At 35.8% G+C, this 24,212-nt stretch overlaps 1 protein-coding gene across 1 annotated transcript; it reads right to left on the reverse strand.

The window, feature by feature from the left end:
• Positions 1-817: 817 nt before the first annotated feature.
• Positions 818-22,809, reverse strand: LOC129266005 (phospholipase B1, membrane-associated-like). Its single transcript, XM_054903894.2, has 14 exons — positions 22,639-22,809; positions 21,189-21,316; positions 15,463-15,529; positions 13,423-13,481; positions 12,749-12,816; positions 12,340-12,383; positions 11,715-11,823; positions 10,473-10,671; positions 9,446-9,534; positions 8,087-8,162; positions 7,247-7,351; positions 4,847-4,942; positions 2,904-2,972; positions 818-2,244 (listed from the first exon to the last, which is right to left on the reverse strand). Exons 1-14 carry the CDS (start codon positions 22,715-22,717, stop codon positions 2,089-2,091), a joined length of 1,344 nt encoding a protein of 447 aa, XP_054759869.2. The 5' UTR covers positions 22,718-22,809; the 3' UTR covers positions 818-2,088.
• Between the last annotated feature and the right edge of the window lie 1,403 nt (positions 22,810-24,212).

The raw sequence follows: 24,212 nt of genomic DNA on the forward strand, positions 1-24,212 counted from the left end.
CACAGTTCTTGTATAGCGCATATCACAATTTTGAATAATGTCTCTATGCGCTTCCAAAGGACTTGGATATCATTACCCCAGCTGTATCTCACTAATCAAGTTCTGCGAGCGCGAAGCGCGAGCTGAAAATTTTTGAAATTCAGACCTGAAGAGGGGCATTCTCAAGCTTGTTTGTAGAAATTCAATAAGACCATACGTATTTCACTTACTAAATGATGCGAGCGCGAAGCGCGAGCTGAAAATTTTTGATAGAGTATTCAGACAAGTAAAGACAATTTTTTAAGGACTGTTTTCAGGAATTCATGAAGAGTGCAGCACAGTGTGGATAAATTTCTTGCCGAAGGAAATTACGCCATAGCTGGGATTCGAACCCACGACCCTCTGTTTCAAAGTCCGGAGACTAATCCACTGGGCCACAACGCTCCATAGTGGACATGTGGACGCTCCCCCCCCCCCCCCCCAATATTACACGACCAAGAAAAAAAAGAGGCCTATTTTTATGTAAAAATCTATCACAAACTTTGATTTTTGTAATAAAAATATCAAAATTTTTGCTCGCTCGCAACTTATCAATTTTGCGCAATACGCCGTATCGAGCCCCCTCAAAATTGGTGGTTCATTACGCCACTGGGACAACCCCTTCAAAGAAACAAACAAAAATCAACTTTGAGCGGCCGATCGGGGAAAATATGGGTGAAAAAAATTTCGGGCCCCCCTATTGGCGGAAGCTGGATCCGCCCCTGTCCCCTCCCCCTCTCTCCTTTCAATCTCTCATATGCAAATCAAGCAACTAAAAAAAAATATCTCTACAAAGTGATAATTTACAAAATAATTTTTTTCTGTCCCGTAATATATACATTCCATAAATTTATACGCCAAAGAATTATTGTTCACGAAATAAACAAAATAGGCCTACCATAGGCCTATAGGATTTGTAATATACAAAAAATTGCATAGTTTTATGAAAGAAATAAACACACGCAAAAAATCCCCTAATTTTTTTTTCTTAAAATATCATATAACTTTTAAAAGAATCATATCTGAGCAATAAGAAAAATAATTATTTTTTCGTACACTTTATTGACTCACTTTTCCTTGTTGGGGATTAAGTGATCTCAAGAGTCATTCGGGGCTCCACGACACAGATTTTTGACAGGATCTGGGATCAATCAATAAAACTTATCAAAACACTTAAAACCAACAAAACATACTTAGAATAACAAATTTGTAAAAACTACTGTAAGCATTATTTTAATGTGATTGGCTGATAGTAAACTTGTTATAGAAATTGTGCATTTGTTATCATAAAAAAGTCTCTATGAAACACGACCGTTTTTCTGGTATATTGGATCCGTTGCAGAAAGAGTTGTGTAAAACGCAAATCAAAAAATCAATAGCAAGTCCCAAATGAGCGCTGTTCATTGGTTGAAAATCATTGAAGTTACGCATGTTTTTTAGAGTTGCGATTGATTGCAACTCTTTCTGCAACGGGCCCCAGGTTTTAATGATAGTGTGACACACCCTTACACGCTTCCTGACTCTTCATATCTTTGAAGATTCTGAAAGCTCAATCTGAGAAAAAAAACTCTCATCGTTTCTGTAACCCTTGTTTTGAAATTGTAATATCCATAAAGTTTAAGTTTGTTCAGATATTTCTAGCAAAATCTTAAATCTTGTACGAACGTAATTTATTGTAACAATGTCATGGTTGCATGAGTGATCACATCTTATGAATAACGAAAGGGGGCACTATGGACCTAAGCTGTTATTTTGATGCATGCTCACTGGTACAGACAGAACTTGGTGGATCAATCACATTTCACACGTAAGTTAATCGATGAGTTTAGAAACAAATGTTACGCAAACCAGAGGTTTAAAAGCTTAAAAGATATCTTATTTTGAAAAGAGTTATCCCTTTTTGAGTTTGCATTTTACAGTGGCTGTTAATAGGAAATGCCATAAAGGCCTACTGCTCACATTTCTAAAATACTTTGATAATCACAATCCCTCTATATGAGAGATAAAATTGTGTTCAAAATATTACCCCGCGATATATTTATGGATGCCAATAAGGCGGGAAATTGATATTTATTTCCGGAGTAAAGCTACAATACACAAGAGAGAGAAAACAAAAACACGAGATATCTGAAAGATACTGGCACTACCCTCGGTTGTAGGGGCGGGTTGCGTTGGATCCCAATATTCTGGTTTGCTGTTCAAGTTTGTGTAGATGTAAGGGAACTCCTAAAAATGCAAAACGAAACGAAAAGTAAAGAGAGAATGACTTGCCCACACAAAAAACAAAAAATGAAGAGATAAACCTTTTCAGACGATCGTCTTAAAAAAATAAGAATTTTGCCTTTTTTGTAATAGAAATTCAATTTATTTGACAAAAAGCTAATCATTTTAGTTTATATTTTGTATGTATATAGAGAATTGGATTATGTTCCTGAAACTAAAATAAAATTAGGCTAACCACAACCAGAATGAGAATGCGAGTTACTTGAGGATTTCACTTCATAATTTTTCACGAATTTCATTTGTCTCCTGAATCAATTTGTAGAAAAAATGAACAGTCAATGCATCATCATACATAATCATTATTATTATTAATGAAATTGGGGGAGGCTGTAATGATGCATACTAAAATAAGATAAAAACAACAACATGATTTCGCATTTGAAAAACATATTAGGGCCTGCCCCATGCAATCAATATCAAACAGTAGTATTTACTTCAAGTTGATACTATACATGTATAGATTACATTCTTCTCCTCCGGTCACAAGGAAAACGGTCCATAACAACAGTGACACGAACAAGAACCCCCCCCCCTTGCCATCCCTACCCAGCCTCTACTCCTACCCAAGTGAGAGAGAAGGCTATGCTGTATGGTTTAGTTACCTCAGTTGGGCATGAGATGTTTGTCACAGAGGGATTCCATTCCTCTCGTTTCTGTCCAACAGGTTCAATCTGAAAATACAACAAAAAATGCATGTTTGATATATTGTGGAACAACCGCTTACCAATTAAACACTGTTTATGATAAATTGAGCACAAATCATGTTACAACGATATACACTACTCAAAAAAAGTTAAGGACCACTTTTTAAAACGTACATAAAGATTTTATACAAGGTGTTTTATTTCTGGAAATACCTCAGTACAACTGTCCTAAATGTCCTTAAACACGCTGTAATCAATTTCACGCATGGGTGGTTTCAGTTGTTGCACAATGTCTCTCGCATCGCTGCACATTCTGAAAAGTGGGCCCCGAGGGGTATCAGCTACCGACATGAAGTGGTAAAAACGAATGTCTGAGTGTCTTTCAGGCAGTTCAGTAACGAGTGTGACCACCTCCTGCAGCAATAACGGCTTCACAGCGCTGTCTCATGGAGCTGATGAGGCGATTGATGTCTCTGACGTCCAGTGCATCCCATGCAGCCTCCAGAGCCACACCCAGCTGCTGCAGTCCAAGTGGATGGGCTTCGAGCTGCTCGAGACTCCTCCCCATCATGTCCCAGACGTGCTCTATCGGGTTTAAGTCCGGGGACCTCGCTGGCCACTCCATACGCTCAATCCCCTTGCCCTCAAGGAACTCGGTCACCACCCTAGCTCGGTGGGCACGGGCATTGTCATCCATGAAAATGATGTTTTGTCCCACATTTTCTGCAAATGGCACCACTATAGGTTCAAGGACCTCATCCCTGTACCTCACTCCTGTCATTGCTCCCCCTGGGACCACGTAGAGACGAGTACGGTTGGCGTAGGTGATGCCTCCCCACACCATGACGCTGCCTCCCCCATAACGGTCATGTTCTGCAATACAGGGGTCTGCAAATCTCTCTCCTGGTCGCCTCCAGACTCTCGAACGTCCATCATTGTGGTCAAGGGAAAATCTGCTCTCATCTGTGAACAGAACTCTACGCCATTGCTGTCTGGTCCATCTGACGTGCTCCCGGGCCCAGTTGAGACGAATTCTTCTGTGAGCAGGGGTGAGTGGGACACACTGAGCTGGATGAGAGAGATTTGCAGACCCCTGTATTGCAGAACATGACCGTTATGGGGTATTCTCAAGCTTGTTTGTAGAAATTCAATAAGACCATACGTATTTCACTTACTAAATGATGCGAGCGCGAAGCGCGAGCTGAAAATTTTTGATAGAGTATTCAGACAAGTAAAGAAAAAATGTTAAGGACTGTTTTCAGGAATTCATGAAGAGCAGACATACCTCACCAATCCACAAATGCGAACGTAAGCACTAACTCTTTAAGAAGTCATGAAAGAGAAGCATGTCACTACATTAAATAATAACTCGAAATGCGAGGAAATACATTTGGTGTATATTGACTTGAAAACGGGATGTTTTAGTACCGACAACAGGATTATACATTTCATTAAACAGAAATTGCGAGCACCAGGAATGATAAACACAATGTCATAGACCCTCAGCAAAATATGTTTCATAAAGTTTAAAAAAAAATATTTATATGATATAATATATTATAATATAATATATTATAATATATATATTTATATACATAACTTAATATAATAGAATATACACTAGTTTCTTCTTCTACTACGCCTCTCCTTTTTTTCTCCCTCTTTTTCTCCTTTCCCCCGGTTTTTTTTGCCAGCCGATTGGGCTGTTACGCCACTGCCCGTATGTAGCTAGTGGTAAAGACATCGTAAAAGATTAAATACCTGTAAAGCTTTTAGTCTATCATGCAATGTCTTTGTTATCACCGAATGATAGGATCATATATGATTTGGGATTAAACAGACTAGAAGTGTTTTACAATAAACAAGAATAATTTCTTTCTTGATTGATGTAATTATATTACCATGTTATTCCAAAGTTCTAGTCCACTCTGCGCATGACCCTTGGCGCTGAAATGAAAACAGTCTGGGGCAAAGTATGAAAAATCTGGATCTCCATCCTGCAGGGTAGTTAAAAAGAATGAAAATCAGAAATCATTAAGAAAATACAGATAAATTTCAAATCAAGACCTTATGTTGAGAAAATCAGAATATCTATCAGAGAAAGAATTACTGATGAGAGATGTAAAATATGAGATTTATATATATATTTTCCATTAATATTCCGGCCAAAAATTAGCTCACTCTGCATGGCACTTTGATTGATCTCCAAAACAATATTTTTCCTCCCGGAGAGTAAACTAATAATTTGCTCTCAAAGGTCTCTTTAACCTCTTGTGTCATAATCTTGCGTGATGAATTTCTCTGCTTTCCAAAACATTTGCATTTAATACGAGCGAACGCAACGCCCAATGTTTGTGTCTGTTTGATAGTACTTAGGATCATCACCATCATAAAACCGTAAAACACAACAGTCGATCGATGTTACAGCTGCATATATGTGTATTTGCACTTTCTTTGCCTTCCAAATCATTGTTGTTTCTATCGGCAAACGAAGCAAGCTACCGACAGCAATTTATTTTCTTTAGAATATTGGATTCGTCCAAGAATAATAACCAATGGTCATATTTTTTGTTTTATTCAGGGATAGTGAGATAATTGACTGCACAGACAATATATATTTTTTTGTGATAATCGACAGGTTTCTGTTCGATAAGGTTGTCATGGCAATTATCATCGATAACAGACGTAAGTTGTGTTGTGATTTGAAAATAGAAACTTTATCATTATATAGATTTGACTATGTAAAGGTCGTCATTAAAATAGAGTGAAAACGAAAATGAAGGAGAATTTCAAAACATATTCGAGATACCTAATTTATCTTTCAAAACTAAACTTTGTCACCATCCAAAATGTGAAAAAAAAAGAAGCAAGTTGATCACAGGAGAACACAATCACAGATAACACGGACCTGATGTAGACTTAAAACTATACATTATAATACGTATTTCACTAATCAAAGAATGTGATGCGAAGCGCGAGCTATATATTTTTTTATTTAGAAGACCAAAAATGGTGGGAATGGTGGAGTGGGGATTTTAGAAAAAGAAGAGGCTTATGTCATGAAAATAATAAAAGCTCGTAGCGCGAGGAAAAATATTTGGTGTACATTGACTTGGAAACGAAATGTTTTTAGCGCCATGTTTTCCTCTTGAACGGGATTATGATTGTATCTCATTACATAGACAATCCGAGTGCCAGGATTGGTGAACACATAGCAGTTCCAGTTTCATTTTCAATTCTTATTTGTAATTTCCAACAAAGGTACAAAATTCATAAAGATGTCATGAAATTAAGTAATAAATCAGAGTAATATATATAAGCAAATTATCATATACATTATAAAGATCTAAGATGGAGGGAAAGGGATACTCAACATGAAGCTGGGCTGCAAAAGACCATGACCATAATGATCGTTGCCCTTTATAATCCTAGGGGGAGGGAGGGGGCGTTCCCCATGAACATATTGGGGGACAAACATCGACTAGCTCCTTCAATAATTTTGACAACTTGAAAAATATAGTTTTCAATGCAAAAACAAATGTCTGAAAAAGCATCGGAAAAGCACTATAAACCAGTATACTTTACATTAAGATATAATTAACATACAAACTTTGTCAAGATTTGGAGGGTCTCTTTATTGTGAAAAAATTATTTTTTAAAATTTGACGCGCAGACCGCGCGGATATCTTTTCACCCCCCCCCCCCCCCATCCCCTCCGAAACATGGATCCACATCCCTGAATCTAAACAAGGATTTTCAATAGCTAATTTTAACCTCGATCACGAAGAATATAGCGACCAAACTATTTTATTTAAACAAGAATTATCCTCAATAAAGAAAAAAATATCAGAGGGAGCGATTTTACAAAAGTAGACAAAATCGATAATAAAACGGCAATATTATTCATGTTGGTAAAAGTAGGGAGGTAAATTTGAAATAAAAACGTTTTGGGTATTCTGTTGTATTGCAGGCCATGCAGGGGATCACTGACTTACTATTCTTGCACTTTAAGAGAGCATTAATGTATTGTGCATTTAGATGTTATTTTGCGAGGGAGCTTGTAGCGACCGAGCGAAAAAAAATTGAATTTGAATAGTAAAAGCTTTGATTTTAGAGTACTTGACTGCATGAATAAAATACTGCATTACTCAATACATATATACGCTTGTTATGGCATACATAGTACTTTTTCTGGTCAAGCATATTAAGAGGGCTTCAGCGATTTTCTTTTTTTTGGGGGGGAGGGGGGAGTTCTTCAGTCCCCAAAGCTCCTCCTAGAACCACGCTTTATTTTCACTTACCTCTGTAAAAGGCACTGATGTCTCGTGAAGGAATGGTTGTAAAACCACCGTAAAATCATCTTTGTCGTCATACTGCCCGCTGTTAATATCTTCCCTAAGTTTTACCTACCGAGTAAGTGATAAATTATTTCTTTTTAAATAAGACTAGAAATGTCATAATTGATCAATCGTTGGTAAATATAATGGTACACTATTTTCATCATATTCACAATTTGAGATTTTATTTAATTAAATGAATAGCAGTCACAGAATAAGATAGTCCAATGTCGACTTACTCCATTATGACACAAATTCCAATTTTGAAACAGATTCCAGATTTAAGATTCTAATTAATAAGATTTTCCAGTCTTCAAAAAACCAATCTATCAATAGATAATATATGAATTCATGGACGATAATTTTAAAAAGAGAAAAGTCTAATCGTGGTACTTTGAAGTAGGCATTTTCTTTTTGTGTGTGTGTGTGTGGCTCTCAAGATGCGCGATACATTATGACTGAGATTTATGAATTCAATTCAATTCGATTAAATTCAGATAAATTGATTATGCGCAATCCCTTTTACATATCCGCAATGATGGTGATGGATGGGTTTGATTCATTTTTCCGCATTGAACATAACTAGTTCTACATCACAGTACAGTTACCATTCACCTCTAATGATATAGCCCCAATTCCTGAAAGATTACCTGAAACACTTTCTGAGCCATTGATTTCTTGGCACTATATATTCTTCTTGTATCGGGCGCTCCCACTTTATTGCAAAATTATTTTACTCTTGTCATACGGCGAAGAATTGTTCACTTATCCCATATCAAGGAGTTCTTTCATGATCCCACATACCTGATATTCCTTGTTCATATCTTCGAATCGTTTTAGTTCTTCGTCCGTTAAGAACATTCCACAAGGACAAAACGCCCTGTTGCAGTTTAGGGGAGAAAATATCGCAATGTTTCGTTAGTTGGATTTCGAATATGATGAGGATTTTTTTATCTTTGATTAGATAATTAGCAATTTTATTTTTAGATCTATTTTTCCTTTCACGTTTATTAAAGAGATATACGATCCCATGATTTATTGAGCAGACTTAGTGTAAAAAAGTGTGCTTTTTAATAAGTGAAAGATTTTTTTTTCTAATAAAAATATTATTAAACGCACTTATTATATTATTTCTCGGTCCTGTTCTTCTAGAACTGGGTGTTCTAGTTCCTTCTCTTCCATTTCGAGGATACACCCATCACTATTTCCTAATGACTAACATCTTTTAATGTTTAATGATGTGATTCAATTTTCAGACAAATAAGTTTGATTTTATTCATATTTAATGTTTCATCGAATAATTTATAAACTCGTGTATATGAAAACATTCAGCAGGCTTAGAACATGAATACTTCATTATTTTTTCCATCTGGATTTCAAATTCATATCATATGCACATAATTATTAAACTGACAATAAACACGAACAAATTACATGCATGGTTATATTACAACTACAGGTGTCATTTATGTAGTAAATAGAGTATTGACTGAAAAAATAAATTAAATTTTTAAACTAATATATTTAGTATATATACTAGTTTTAAATGTTAATTTAATTTTTACATGCATATGATAATTTTAATATGCCTATAGATCTCTTCCATGCACACACGCACCCTCACGCCTTCATGTACGCGCACACCCTTAGCGGCACCGCGCACCTTACGATTGATCTGCGATCTGATTTTTATATAAAACGTAGTAGAATTTGTTGCTAAAATTGAGACATGGAATATTGTACTGTGTAATGTTCTAAATCATCATACGAATACCTATGTTCAAATCTGTTAGCTATGTCATCATCTTTATTAGAATAAAATTGATTTTAATATCTAGTCTTAATGAAGTCATAGCAATAGCACGACTGGCAACGATTTGAAAGCAATTTGACCTTTACTCCAAAATAGCAAATAGAGGCTGGTATTCATCCAAAATTGTTATATTAATATTCTTTCAGTTAATTTCAACCTCAAATAAAATGATACTTTTTATTCACATTTTCAGAAAATTAGTAAAATGCGATTTGTTCAAAAATCGGATAGTGGTCGTAAGGTATGCGGTGGACTTTACATACACACACCCTCACCCAAATACATCAATTGACCTACAGGCTACATGCACACAAAACCGTAGGTTGTAAGTCTCATAAGGCATATCTTACCAGTGAAATATGTCGCAGATTGTGCCTCTCAAAATATCCACTTGATAAACTTGTAAGAGACCGACTACGTTAACGATTGTCCTTGGCATCTAAAGGTAGTGAAAAAAAAAATTCTCAGAGTTTTATTCATTTCATATTTCTTCTCAAAATTTCAACATACATTATCACTAAAATGTATAGCTCGGCCTATAGCAATGGATCATAAATCAACGCAATCAAATTAAGAAATTTTGTACGAGATACATTGTTTGTACGACTTGATAAAACGGAAAATAAATAAAAACGTGAAAAAGGGAAATACTAACAGCATATGGGACATACAGAAATATCGAAAATACGCGGATATAATCGATGTTGACTTAAATATAAATTTATTTTAAATAATAAATAACACTATGAAAATTGGGTTTAATACCATGCTAATCAAATTAAAAGCGGATCTTAATTTATGATGCTCATTTAAGATGCTGGTCCTGTTATTTATGTGGCTTCTCTTCTTCTCAAATAATAAAATTCATAAGGGACCTTGAGTTAAAATGAATTTGAAGAGGAAATGTGATGAAATTCACTGCGGCCACTGGTGGTTTTTACTGGTCATCAATCCATTAGTCTAAACAATCTAAAGATCCATTGTGAAGATTATTTTTGTCAATTTTGATGTTACTTTACTTTTAATCTAACACTTCTGTACCATCGTATCATATAAGGAATAAGACAGTGAAGTGATGCTTGCAGGTGACCCTTGGATTTCTCCTCCGAACAATCTAAAGATCCATTGTGAAGATTATTTTTGTCAATTTTGATGTTACTTTACTTTTAATCTAACACTTCTGTACCATCGTATCATATAAGGAATAAGACAGTGAAGTGATGCTTGCAGGTGACCCTTGGATTTCTCCTCCGATTGGGTCGGGGAGCCGGCCGCGGCCTCAATGACTCGTGAATAGTTACTGTATGATATAATGTACAAAGAGTTCTCAAAAAGTCATCGGTGCTATAATTTTCCTTAAATAAATGGATCACTTACCTGATCATGAAGAATCACAAGCGACTCGTGGATGAAGTTGACGTAGTTATCTGAGGAGTAGTAATCAAGATTGTTACACCAGGCGCACAGATCATTTCCACCGATAAAAATGGTAACGACCTTCCAATCGTTCTCAAAATCAATATCAGGATCAGCTTTCATCTTTTGGATCAGCCAGTCAGCTTGGTGGGGCATGTCACTAAAAAGAAATAAAAGAGTAATGTCAGCCCATTTCAGTATCATAATGGTTTATTTTCATTTGGTCTAGTGCCAATTCGTCCAATTACCAACCCGCCTACTATCATTTTGGTCTACCATCAAATCGTCCACTATATCCACATGGCTAATTGTCACTTCGTCCACTCATCATTTCGTCTGATAACTAGTTGGTCCATTGGTCATTTTAGTCCGTTTACTAATTGGTTTTAATTGGACTAAGTGTTAATTGGGCGAAATTAATAAAAAGGAAATTGGTATTAGACTAACTGGTTATTAGACGAAATGTTGATGGACGGAATGGCATTAGAAGGTAGGCCCTATGATGAGTGAACGAGTTGGCAATAGACGAATTGGCAATTATACTGTGGTGTAATAAGGAAATGGCGCTAGGGGTAAACGTTGCAATCGCGCCATTCCGGTGACCCTCAGAGCTTCTGATGTTTCCACTCACTGACCTTTTAACTGTTTCGATCGATATTTTTAGAGGAGTTGCGAAATGGGAACTTATCACATTCTGGAATTATTCAAATATGTTGCTAACGTCCTACATCATTGGTTCATATTCAACATTTATTCTTTTTTTATGGTATAATCTTAACACCGAGCTTAAACTTCTTTTCTTATCACATCGACTCCGGTAGACCAAAAGCAATATAATCAACGGTCTATAACGGGTCTTCGACACAGCGCGATGAGATTTGACGTCAATACAACTTCCAGCCAATCAAACAGCAGTATATATTCATGCCAATGTCATAGCTGCGTTGTTGTTGTTGTTTTATGTATTATTTTAATTACTTTGTTTAATAAAAAAACTCGACGAGAGTAGTCATAGATCACACAGTGTCGATTGTCGACCCATTTCTGACGAATACCATACCCCTCTTTGCACATTTCACAGTAACAGGCCATTCAGATTTTAGGGTGATATATAAAACTTGTAGCTCTATAATTACGGAATATATAATTTAATTAGGTGGGAAACGAAATAAACGATAAATAAGAAAAAAATAGTATTCCTACTTGGCTTTGTCACCGGGATAGCCAACATTCATCCCTGCCTCTACTGAGTCCCAGCGTCCTTTCTCCAATCCATATCCCTTCAAACCCGGGTTAAACTTTCGCAGAACATCTGATTGGATTGTGATAATAAAATTCATAAGCATGATACTGACACTGATGTAATTATGATGATATTGTTGTAGATGATGATGATGATGATGATGATAATGATATCAATATTGATAATAATTTTAACAAAAACTAACTGATGATGATAAAGAAATAAAATAATGATCATACGTAGGAGATCAATATCAATATTAATTCAATTAAGTCCCATATCCCTTCATAGGCTTTTTCAGAAATCAAATTGGATAAATAGGCCCTATATAGGTAAAAGAATAGTAATAATGATAATGGTAATACAACACTAATTATAATGGTGATACTGAAAATAAGAACGGTAAATAACAATAATAATAATAATAATGATAATGATAATATTAATAATAATAATGAAATTATAGATTTAAAAAATGGGTCCTTCGTGGGGGAAATATTTCAATCATGGAAACACGAGGAATTTAGAAGTTTTCTTTTCATCCTGACTGCAATAGAATAGGTTACAAAATCTCTCGACACTTACTAGCCAAAGTCGGATTAGTTTCAAAGCCTTCATCACCTCCATGACTGTATAGGAGAACAAATAATCAAATGAAAACGTATTAAACAACAGGTTTGTTTAATGGACGCTTATCAAAGTATTTCAGAATGAAATCGTACATCAGGCTGAAACTATCAGCTTGTATCAGTCAACTACATATGGATACCATTTCTATAAAATGTACAGAAGTGTCACATGGAGCGAAATTAATTCGTCAGGTGATTTATTTTATCCTGCAACTGATCCAGACCGATTTGGGCTGTAAAATAAGTGCCCGAGTTCCCAATATGATAAAAGAAGTTTTTAACCATCAAAAGCGGGATCTAAGTTTTCACTTTCTCCTGGAAAAGGACATTCATTTTGGTAAGACTTTTTGTTTGGTGCAACTTACCTGAATGTTAAACCCCTGTATTCATATGCTAATTCTGGTAAGAAGCAAGCTCCAGCCCCATTAGCAGCCTGGTATGTGATATAAAGGTTTATATGGCAAAAAAAAGTTACTGGTACGTACGTAAAGTAAATGAAAATCGGTGTGTCAGAATTATTCAAAATATTTGATTTTTTGGAAAATTTCTTTGAAACTTTTATTTGATTTGTAGGTTCTTTTGAATCTTGGAAAACAATCATTTTTTTCTATGCATATTTACTCCAGCCCATGAGCTACTATTGACCTCCTCTCCACGAAGATACGATAAAACATGATTTTGTATTTATAATTATACATTCTTAATGAAAAAAATCATCCACTACTGCTTAATGAAGGAAATTAACGTTTTGGGGGCTAAATGACGCTAAACACTTCGTGGTTTAATACACATTTTTGTGTGAAAAATTACCAATCAAACAAACTTTTCGTTTAGTATTTAACCAAACGTTCATGTTCCATTCTTACTTGATATCGGTTACCTTTTTTTAATTTAAAGTGCTGACTTAAAGTTTTATTCTAAAATCTAGAGGCCACAACTTGACAGCAACTTCGTAATATCTCTGTAAGTACACAGCTTATCATTGTTTTATCAGTGTTAATTCGGTACTTAATTTCAAGACGCTCTTACAGGTACTCACCGATAAGGAATCTCCCATTGCGCCAATGACCTTGATATCAGCCGGACGTAGTCGATGGACTAAAAAGAAAATATCGATAACACTATAATGGAGATAGTGGAAGTGTGGAACCAAAATTAAAGATTCAGTTCTTTCGAAACAAAATCATTGTTCTGGTAATTGTAGAACCTTTCAAGTATATCAATATTAAAGATTCATATGTTTTGAAACAAATATCCCTGTTCTGGTCATCAGCGTACAGATGGGGGTGTTGGGGCAAGGACCCCCCCCCAAAAAAAAAAAAGTCCATGACCAAGGAAAGAGGTGATAAAAAGAAAGAGAAGGTAAGGAACAAGAGTGGAATATTATAATATTTTCTAAATATGTCAAAATCTAACAGAAGAGTAGATTTTTTTATAAAAAAGGTACAAAGAACTGCCGGCTTGCTTCGCTCGCTCGAAGATTTTTCAAAGATTTTCCCCATACTAGCCATGTGGTCACTACGCTACAGGACCTGGTAAAAAAAGATCAAACAAATTTGGAAAGCTATTTACAAATACTTGTGAACTGTACGAATTATGCACATAACATTTGGATTTATAAAGGTAAATTCTTGAAAGTTAGCTGGAACGAATATATACTGTATTTATCTGGGTACTGACATAACTCCAACTACTATTTATCCTATGATGATGACTGACAAAATGTTATTAAATAATGCTACACGTACAGTATGTCTGCAGTAATGTCGCAATGGGGTATATTTCTTTGATATATATGAAGTACACGATAGCAGGATACTGACGCTTTATTTTAAATGTAATCAATTCAAATCGATTTTTGTAGTATGGGTTTATAGGGGCAGTTCACTCTGACATAATTTTATTGTAAAAATAACAGAAAAAAATAATCAAAAAATATTGGGGAAAGTTTGAGGAAAATCCATTAAAAAATATATAACAATATTAGAATTTTAATCATTTGATTTGTGACGTCATATTCGAGCAGCCTTCCTCCATATCGTATAGTAAACAATCAATGAAATGTCATTTTCTCAGAAAATTGAAAAAGATCTTTATTGTATCTTCAGTATATCAATACCAGAATGATTTCACTCCCTCTCCTAAAAAGAAAATGAAACTTAAGTCATCACGAACCATTAAAAAATGAATTGTATGTAGTTTATATTACATAAATATATGGGGGAGCTGCTCGTTTACGACGTCACAAATTAAAAACTTGAAATTCTAATAGTTTTATTTAATGGATTTTCTCAAACATTCACCAATATTTTTTATTATTTTTAGCTATATTTACAACAAAGTTTTCGTCAGGGTGAACTTCCCCTTTAAGTATACTGTTCACGAATTATTTAAGAAATATTGAGATTTGGGTGATTTTTTCCATGTCATATGTCTTTTCTATTCTCTATGTCTTATGTTTTCTTAAACATGCATGAATATTCTCTTTCAACTTTGCATAATTTTCATTTCATGCTAAAAGTTATGTAGGCCTAATCTTTTATAATTGTACCCATGGGTATAATAGGTATACCAGTGTACTCTTCTTTCTTTTTTATTTACATTCAAAATTAATGTAAAAATACACTTGAAAGAAGAAATTACAATTTATTCACCAAATGCAATTTACTAAAAATTGCATGGTTGTCATATAATAAAAGATTTTTGCTTCAATATTGCTGTTATTTAGTACATAATGTATTTTGAAAACGTATTTTCACCTTAAACAATTCCATTTCCACATGGTTCGGTATCATTTTTATTTTTGTTTTCTTTCTTATATGCAATCATGATCATGACAATAGCATTTATTTCAATGACTGGTAATGATTGGAAAGTCTAATATATTATTAGTTGAGATACTTAATTCATGTGAAGCGCATAGAGACTTCGTGAATTATGCGTAATAGAATGTAATTTTATTATTATTATTATTAGACTATATCGTACATGTATTTCATTATATTACAGCGATTTTGAGATCTGCGTTTGTATTTTGTTCGAAAAGAAAAGCAGAGTTATTGTATAGACGAATACTCACCAGATGCAGGAATCTCATTTGACGGCGTTGTGACGGTGCAGGGGAATTCCAGATTTTTGCCTAAGGCCTTAAAAAATGAAAACCTATACTAATCAATTTACCTATATACAGAAGATACAACCACATGAATTAGCCAATCTCTTGTAAGAAAAACAGGGGGTTATGGTACAACTTTCTTTTATAATATTATATAATAATGTTTAAAATGCGATTATTAATTACATTATTTGTTATTGTAAATGAACATAGATTAGAAATTGGTCGAATGTACACAACTTAAAATATTGTTAAATATTGTTCTTTTCCTTATTAGTCAATATTCCAGCTGAACATTATGTTATTGATATGGACAAAAAGTATGCCCTTATCCGTGTATTGTATATATGAAATATGTGATCAAATAAAAATTGCGATTTCGTTGTAAAAACACATTTCATTCGTGTTTCTTTAATCGCCATAACCCTAATGCTTTGCAGTAATTTTAATATCATCCAGTGAAAAGATACAGCGAAGTGTGATCTGTTAATTTGAAATGGTTTGAAAATAAATTATTTGTTAGAGTAAATTTGAATTATAGAAAATTATGATACTTCTTGTCACAATATTGCCCATTTGCATAGTTCCCATATTTATTTGTTTTCCTTTAATCAGTTCCACTAATCATTTGGCAGTAACTTGACCTTAAATTGGGAGGTTTATCACTGGACTCCCGAATTTTTAAATCAGTGGAATCATATTTTTATCATCGCAATCATAATATCGTGATACCACCTAACCTCGTTGCCTTTTCGCATGCTACTTTTTATTTCCTTTCCAGAGTGAGAGAAAAAAACTGTTTTAGTTTTTGATATCGAAGTCTTATCAAACCCACCAGCTTTCATGTGTATACAACCAACTCTCTATCGCATTATTCCCCTCATGAACTTGCCTCCCCTCATCCGCCTACCAAAGTCACCCACTAACGCACCTCCCCTCACCCACCTACCTAAGCCACTCACGAACGCACCTCGCCTCACCGACCAATACCTAAGCCACTAACTAACGCACCTCCTCTCACCCACCTACCTAAGCTACTCACTAACGCACTTCCCCTCACCCACCTACCTAAGCTACTCACTAACGCACCTCTCCTCACCCATCTACCTAAGCTACTCACTAACGCACCTCGCCTCACCAACCTATACCTAAGCTACTCACTAACGCACCTCCTCTCACCCACCTACCTAAACTACTCACTTAACGCACTTCCCCTCACCCATCTACCTAAGCTACTCACTAACGCACCTCCCCTCATCCACCTACCTAACCTACTCACTAACGCACCTCCCCTCACCCACCTACCTAAGCCACTCACTAACGGACCTCCCCTCACCCATCTACCTAAGCTACTCACTAACGCACCTCGCCTCACCAACCTATACCTAAGCCACTCACTAACGCACATCTCCTCACCCATCTACCTAAGCTACTCACTAACGCACCTCTCCTCACCCATCTACCTAAGCTACTCACTAACGCACCTCGCCTCACCAACCTATACCTAAGCTACTCACTAACGCACCTCCTCTCACCCACCTACCTAAACTACTCACTTAACGCACTTCCCCTCACCCATCTACCTAAGCTACTCACTAACGCACCTCTCCTCACCCATCTACCTAAGCTACTCACTAACGCACCTCGCCTCACCAACCTATACCTAAGCTACTCACTAACGCACCTCCTCTCACCCACCTACCTAAGCTACTCACTTAACGCACTTCCCCTCACCCACCTACCTAAACTACTCACTTAACGCACTTCCCCTCACCCACCTACCTAAGCTACTCACTAACGCACCTCTCCTCACCCATCTACCTAAGCTACTCACTAACGCACCTCGCCTCACCGACCTATACCTAAGCCACGCACTAACGCACCTCCTCTCACCCACCTACCTAAGCTACTCACTAACGCACCTCACCCACCTACCTAAGCTACTCACTAACGCACCTCCCCTCACCCACCTACCTAAGCTACTCTCTAACGCACCTCCCCTCACCCACCTACCTAAGCTACTCTCTAACGCACCTCCCTACCTATATGCTCCTCACTAACGCACCTCCCCTCACCCGCCTACCTAAGCTACTCTCTAACGCACCTCCCTACCTATATGCTCTTCACTAACGCACTTCCCCTCACCCACCTACCTAAGCTACTCACTAACACACCTCACCCACCTACCTAAGCTACTCACTAACGCACCTCACCCACCTACCTAAGCTACTCACTAACGCACTTCCCCTCACCCACCTACCTAAGCTACTCACTAACACACCTCACCCACCTACCTAAGCTACTCACTAACGCACCTCCCCTCACCCACCTACCTAAGCTACTCTCTAACGCACCTCCCTACCTATATGCTCTTCACTAACGCACTTCCCCTCACCAACCTCCCTAGCTACTCTCTAACGTACATGCCCTCACAGTCACCCACCTACCTAAGCTACTTACTAACGCACCTCCCCTCACCCGCCTAGCTATGCCACTCTCTAACACACACCCCCTCACCCACCGACCTGAGCTACTCATTAACGCACCTCATCTCACACACCTACCTAATGCACATGCCCCTCAACCACATACTTAAAACAGCTGTTCGACTCGCCGTACGGCTGCGGAAGAGAAAATGAGACTGGGGTATTATCAACTACATAATCCACCATGGGCGGAAATCCCAGGGGGGACAGGGGGGACGTGTCCCCCCTACTCAAAATAGTAGGGGGGACACAATATCAAATGTCCCCCCTACTATTTTTGGTCTTTTATGATGGTATACATCATTCTAAATCGAAATAAAACATGTATTTTGGGACGAGATGACCTTACTTTGGCGATGATGACCTTTTTTTTTTGCTTGTCAAATTTTCCCGCCCCTTGTCCCCATAGGCGGATCCAGGGGGCCGAGGGGCCCGCCCCCTCCCCCTCTAGGCGGAGCAAAAAAAGAAAAAGGAAAGAAAGAAGGAAAAAAGGAGGGAAAAGAGAGGAGAAAAAGAAGAGCAGGACGACGAGTGCATAAAATAAGATGAGGGGAAGTCTTGGAAAATAAAAAGAATCTTTCGTGCCACTATATAAAATTTTCGCTCGCGCTTCGCGCTCGCATTGCCTGTTAGGTGATTTACATATCTTGTTCAATATGGAGTTCGAATATCAAGTTTGGAAGTCAATATACAAAACATATTTCACCTCGGAAATCGAACTTTCATTATTTTGTGTAATTTACAAATTGGTTTTTAAAGGTCAAGTCCACCCCAGAAAATTGTTGATTTGAATTGATAGAGAAAAATCAAACAAACATAACACTGCAAATTTCATCGAATTCGGATGTAAAATAAGAAAGTTATGACATTTTTAAGTTTCGCTTATTTTTCACAAAACAGTTAAATGCACAACTCAGCGATATGCAAATGAGAGAATCGATGATGTCCATCACTCACTATTTCTTTTGTATTTTATTGTTTGAATAATACAATAATTCAATTTTTATGGATTTGACAATAAGGACCAACTTAACTTAACCATAAACTGTTAAAATAATGGTAATTCCACATGTTCAGGGAAAAATAAAACTTTGTTTCACTTGACAAGGAGGGGAAAATTAGAATATTTCATATTTCAAATAATAAATGATACAAAAGAAATAGTGAGTGGGTGATGTCATCAGTCTATCAATTTGCATACCGACCAGGATGTGCATATAACTGTTTAGTGAAATTAAGCGAAACTTTAAAATGTCATAACTTTCTTATTTTACATCCGATTTTGATGAAATTTTCAGTGTTTTGCTTGTTGGATTTTTCTCCTTTCTTTCAAATCAACTTTTTGTTGGGGTGGACTTGTCCTTTAAAAAGTGCTCTGTAAAAATGTCAGTTTTATTGGCTGAATGTTAACATTTGCTGCTTGCGCTGCGCGCTCGCAAATTTTGATTTATCAGGTACCTATTGTTTCCGTGTATTCCATAAAGTTGTCAGAATATCCCTTTTCAGGTCTGATTGTCAAGACGTATCAGCAAGCGCGCTGCACGCTCGCATTTTGATTGGCGAGTTATATAAATGTTTTAATATTGATTATACAACAAACTACTTAAAATCCCCTTTTCATGACCGTTAATTAAAAAATTTAGCTCGCGATTTGCGCTCGCATTTAATGGTTAAAAAAATATTAACTGATGCATAATCACAAAAGTGAAATGTCCAGTTTTTATGCCATGATATCATCAGATTTCGCGCCCTCATTAGGCATTAATTGATATTAATTTAATAATTAAATTGTCCCTTTTGTTTCATCTCGCGCTTAGCAAGAGGAATATGAAGATGTCGTAAGGATGTCCCGGTCCTATGCCAAAACTCAAAGTAATAATAATGTCAGCTCTTTTTTAAGTGCGATCCATATCCACCTTACAATTTTTCTACAAAGCGCTCGAAATATAAAGCTGAAATTGACTCTTTTTTCAGATCGGAATATCAAAGTTCTTGATTTTCATGATTAAAGTTGTATTTAGAATGCTTATATATTCTAGGTCTAAATATGAAACACGCTCGCGCATGTTTATTCAGATACTCAACTTGTTCTCTAATTTAAATCATTATCCAGTTTCAGATCACAATATCAAAATTTTTCTGCTCGCGCTTTGTGCTCGCATTATTAATGTAGGAAGACCCCATGCCATATTACTCATTCTTTTTTACAAAACATGAACAGAGTGGTCCATTTTTAGGTCTAAATCTCGATTTTTTTTTTCGGCTCGCGCTTCGCGCTCGCATCAATCGTTAAATCATATAGCTATCCTGTTCACGATTACAAAAACTGTTTAAAATTTTCCATTCTTTCTTTAGAAAGTTCAACATTTTTCAGCTCGCGCTTCGCGCTAGCATTTTTTGATTGTTGAAATATGTAACGCCTTCATGGCTAAGTGCAAGCAGTCCTTAACAGGTACATTTTCAACAGGTACCAGTTCAAAACGTATATAAAAATTTTCTGCTCGCGCTTTGCGCTCGCATTATTAATACTCATCCTTTTCAGGATTTACAAAACATGAATAGAGTGTCTCGTTCAGTAAATATTATAGGACTAATTCTCGAAATTTTCCGCTCGCGCTTCGCGCTCGCATTAATTGTTTACTTATATACCTATTCTGCTTGAGTTACAAAAAGTGCTTAGAATTTCCATTCTTTAGGTGATAATGTCCAAAAAAAATTCAGCTCGCGCTTCGCGCTCGAATTATTTGATTGTTAAATGCTACTTTAACAGGTATCTTTTCCATTAGTTCATTTCTGCTCGAGCTTTGCGTTCGTAGTAATTATTAAGTTGCATACACATCTTTTTCAGGATAACAAACATTGCCCAGAATCAGTTCAAATTTTAGGAAAAAATGCATGAAATTTCCAAAAAAAATTAGCTCACGCTTCGCGCTCGCATCATATATATAAGGATTATGATATAATATATTAATTTATAATAATAAAGCTAAGAAGTGACTAATGAGGACTACCCCTTCAAAGAAACAAAAATCATCTTGGAGCTGCCAATCGGGGAAAATATGGCTAAAACAAATTTCCGCCCCCCCCCCCCTATTGGCGAAGGCTGGATCCGCCCCTGTGTCCCCCCTACCTTTTGGGAGAGATTTCCGCCCCTGTAATCCACACAAGCACAAACCACACACAAAGACACACAGCCATACTCACAGGTATACCGAGTGGTCTATCCTCGTAACACTCAAAGCCAGGAAGCTTCCGCAGCGTTTCATTCCAATCTACCATGATTTCACTTAAGTCATCAACAAGACCATTGTAAGCCTCTTCAAATCGCTCATCTAGAATATAATGAAGTCAAGAAAGAGATAAGATTTTTTAATCTCTATATTTTGTTCCTGGATATGTTCTGTGAATCATGCAGAATAAGAGGAAATGGAAGAGTAAATATATGTTCAAAATCAAACCTTTACAAACTAGGGAAATATGCCGGGAAAAATGAAAGAGAAGTACAATATGTAAAATTTCGCATGAAAAATGATGATTGCAGAAACAAAAAATCGAACAGCAAACCGAAAAAAAAAAGATTATGAAGAATAAACAGAATGCCATTAAAACGCAATTTAAAAAACTTTGATAGTTGAATATTGAATGGAATTTTGACTGAACAAAAAAATATATATTGGGGTTATACTTGACTCACAACTGACGTGCTATGAACATAGTACTAAAGTGTCCCGTACAATTGATGTATTCGCCTCATAAAGCACTTAATACATCATAAAACTGTTATAACTTTAGATTTTTCTTTAATTTTACATCACATCGATTATTAGTGTACGGAGTCATTCCGTACAACAATAATTGATGTGTGGTAAGTGGTGAAACTGTTCAAAAACAAATCTATCCAAACTACAAGAAATTACAAATAAATATGCGAGATTAATATTAACACCACAGTACACCACACTATACACCTAATTCTTACAACACTAAATTGGTAATCTGTTGAACAAAGACTAAAATATCACTACTATTAATTAATATTCAAAATTATTAATAGCCCCGAATTATTCAAAATCGCTAATTTCTCATCGCACTATTAACCATTGAACGGACTATGGACTAAATTCTCTCCTAATTATATTCCTTTCCCTAAAACTGAATTCAAAAGAAGATCCTTCTCATATAAAGCAAGCTCCCTATTCAATAAACTCCCACCAATTCTATCAATTCTTTTAATTGAGGATGCCAACTGGCCAAAACATAAACTCTGTTCTGTTATTCCTTCCTTCTTTGTTTGTCTGTCTTAATTATTTTTCGTTTATTCTATAGATTATAACTCGTTATACTTTGTTAATTTTCGTTTGTTTTAATGTATATTTGATCATGTTTATGTTCTATAGCTGTGTTTTTGAATAAAATATAAATAAATGAATAAATAAAGAAAGAAAGAAATTATAATAATAAATAATTTTCAATAATTGTTTAATTATGTCTTCCTTTATTTTGAGTGGACAGGCACAGACTCCATTTGTTAATAATATAATCCTTATGCCTCACCAAACGGACTGTTTAAGATATTGTGCACTGTGAAAGAAAGAAAAATAAAATATCAAATCAATCGAGTAAACACAGCATTTATCAAAGAGAATGTTTATACCTCCAAGTGCTTGCCAGAAGTTAAGATGGAACAATATAGCAGCCAAGAAAATCGTATATCTCAAGGTTCCTGCCATCATTTAGGTAAAACATCTAGAACAGAATAACACTCAGTGAATAGTACCCTCGCTATCAAAGAATTATTCCAACTGACACAAATAGCTTAATATTCGTGACGTTTTGTTCCTTTGCTTTTCTCTATACATAGATTCCTTAAATGGGTCTCGTTACCTATGCAAATACCATAATGGTACTTGATGACTTTATGACCATTTATCTGATTCGGCGCTACCTATAGATTGATTTAATTAGCGTATTGCGTGACCTGGGGCAATAGTATCTCTTTGAAACACAGCAAATTAGACATGCAAACTTTTGTTTTTCAAACTGGTGCTTTTTCCAGGTCACACACCACACCCCCATAACGCCTTCTTTCATATCAATTGTGTGGAGCAAGAAGAAAACGGGGTTGAACGATTGACTATTTGTCAAACAAAATCTGGTGTATCGTGCCAACTCTTTACCGTAAAGATACTATGTTGTATAAATGAATTGATTACGGTATATTATGTTATTTTCAGGGAGAGTTAATAACTTCGTATAGTTATTTGTAACTGACCGATGTAAAGTTAATTTTCCTTTAATTGCAATATATTATTTCAATTCTATTCTGTTCAGTTATGTTTGAAATATAACCTTCAAACTTTACAACGTAACATACTGACATTGGCTGGCCCTTGATCTTCAAGTTTTGTAAATATGTATTGAGAAAAATATACCTCGACCATGAAATAGTGATAAACTATGTTTTCCGTCATTTGGTATAATTCATAAATGAAATTAATATCTTTATTGCATGTCAAGGAAATTCGAATATTCAGATGTTTAATAACACAACCCTTTCCGACTTTATGTCTTTTGTTGCACCCAATTTACCAAGTTCTGGTACAAATTCGACCTGTTATAATTACAAGATGTGACCAAGTAAAAGCGTAAAATTACATATTTAGGTCTACCCCAAAACATCATGTAGAGGATTTCATATGACCATGAGCATAATGAGGATCACATAACCCTCTCTCTCTCTCTCTCTCTCCACTTCCCATTCTTTTCATCTTCTCTCTCTCTCTATCGTTCCCATTCCCTTACTCATTCAGTAAGTTTGGTGAGAAATCCTGTGAAGTCTCAGAAATTATTTTATCCTTTATAGAAGTTAATTCAACAACAATAAATGAAAAATTGTGTAATTCCTTTTTTTCTGCATGAGAATTTCAATCAAGCCAGTGCGATTGGCGTATACAATGAGTTAGCCAAGTCAAAGCATTATGGTAAGGAACCTCCAGCATTTGTATAGTTAGTGTGCTACGTTTGAAAGAAACATGAATGTTTGGGTGTTTGTTGATAGTTTACTTATTATTTGGTTCATTTATTTATTATGACACTGCAAAACTCTCCGTTGTTAATACATACTTTCTAATTTAAATGCTAAGTAAACACGAGCATTGGTCATAGAAATGAATAGTGACGAAAGGGAATATTTTGTTTCTACTTTATCAAATAAGAGTTAAAAAATAA

The sequence above is a fragment of the Lytechinus pictus genome, chromosome 7, assembly GCF_037042905.1.
Source record: "Lytechinus pictus isolate F3 Inbred chromosome 7, Lp3.0, whole genome shotgun sequence".
Taxonomy (NCBI): Eukaryota; Metazoa; Echinodermata; class Echinoidea; order Temnopleuroida; family Toxopneustidae; genus Lytechinus; species Lytechinus pictus.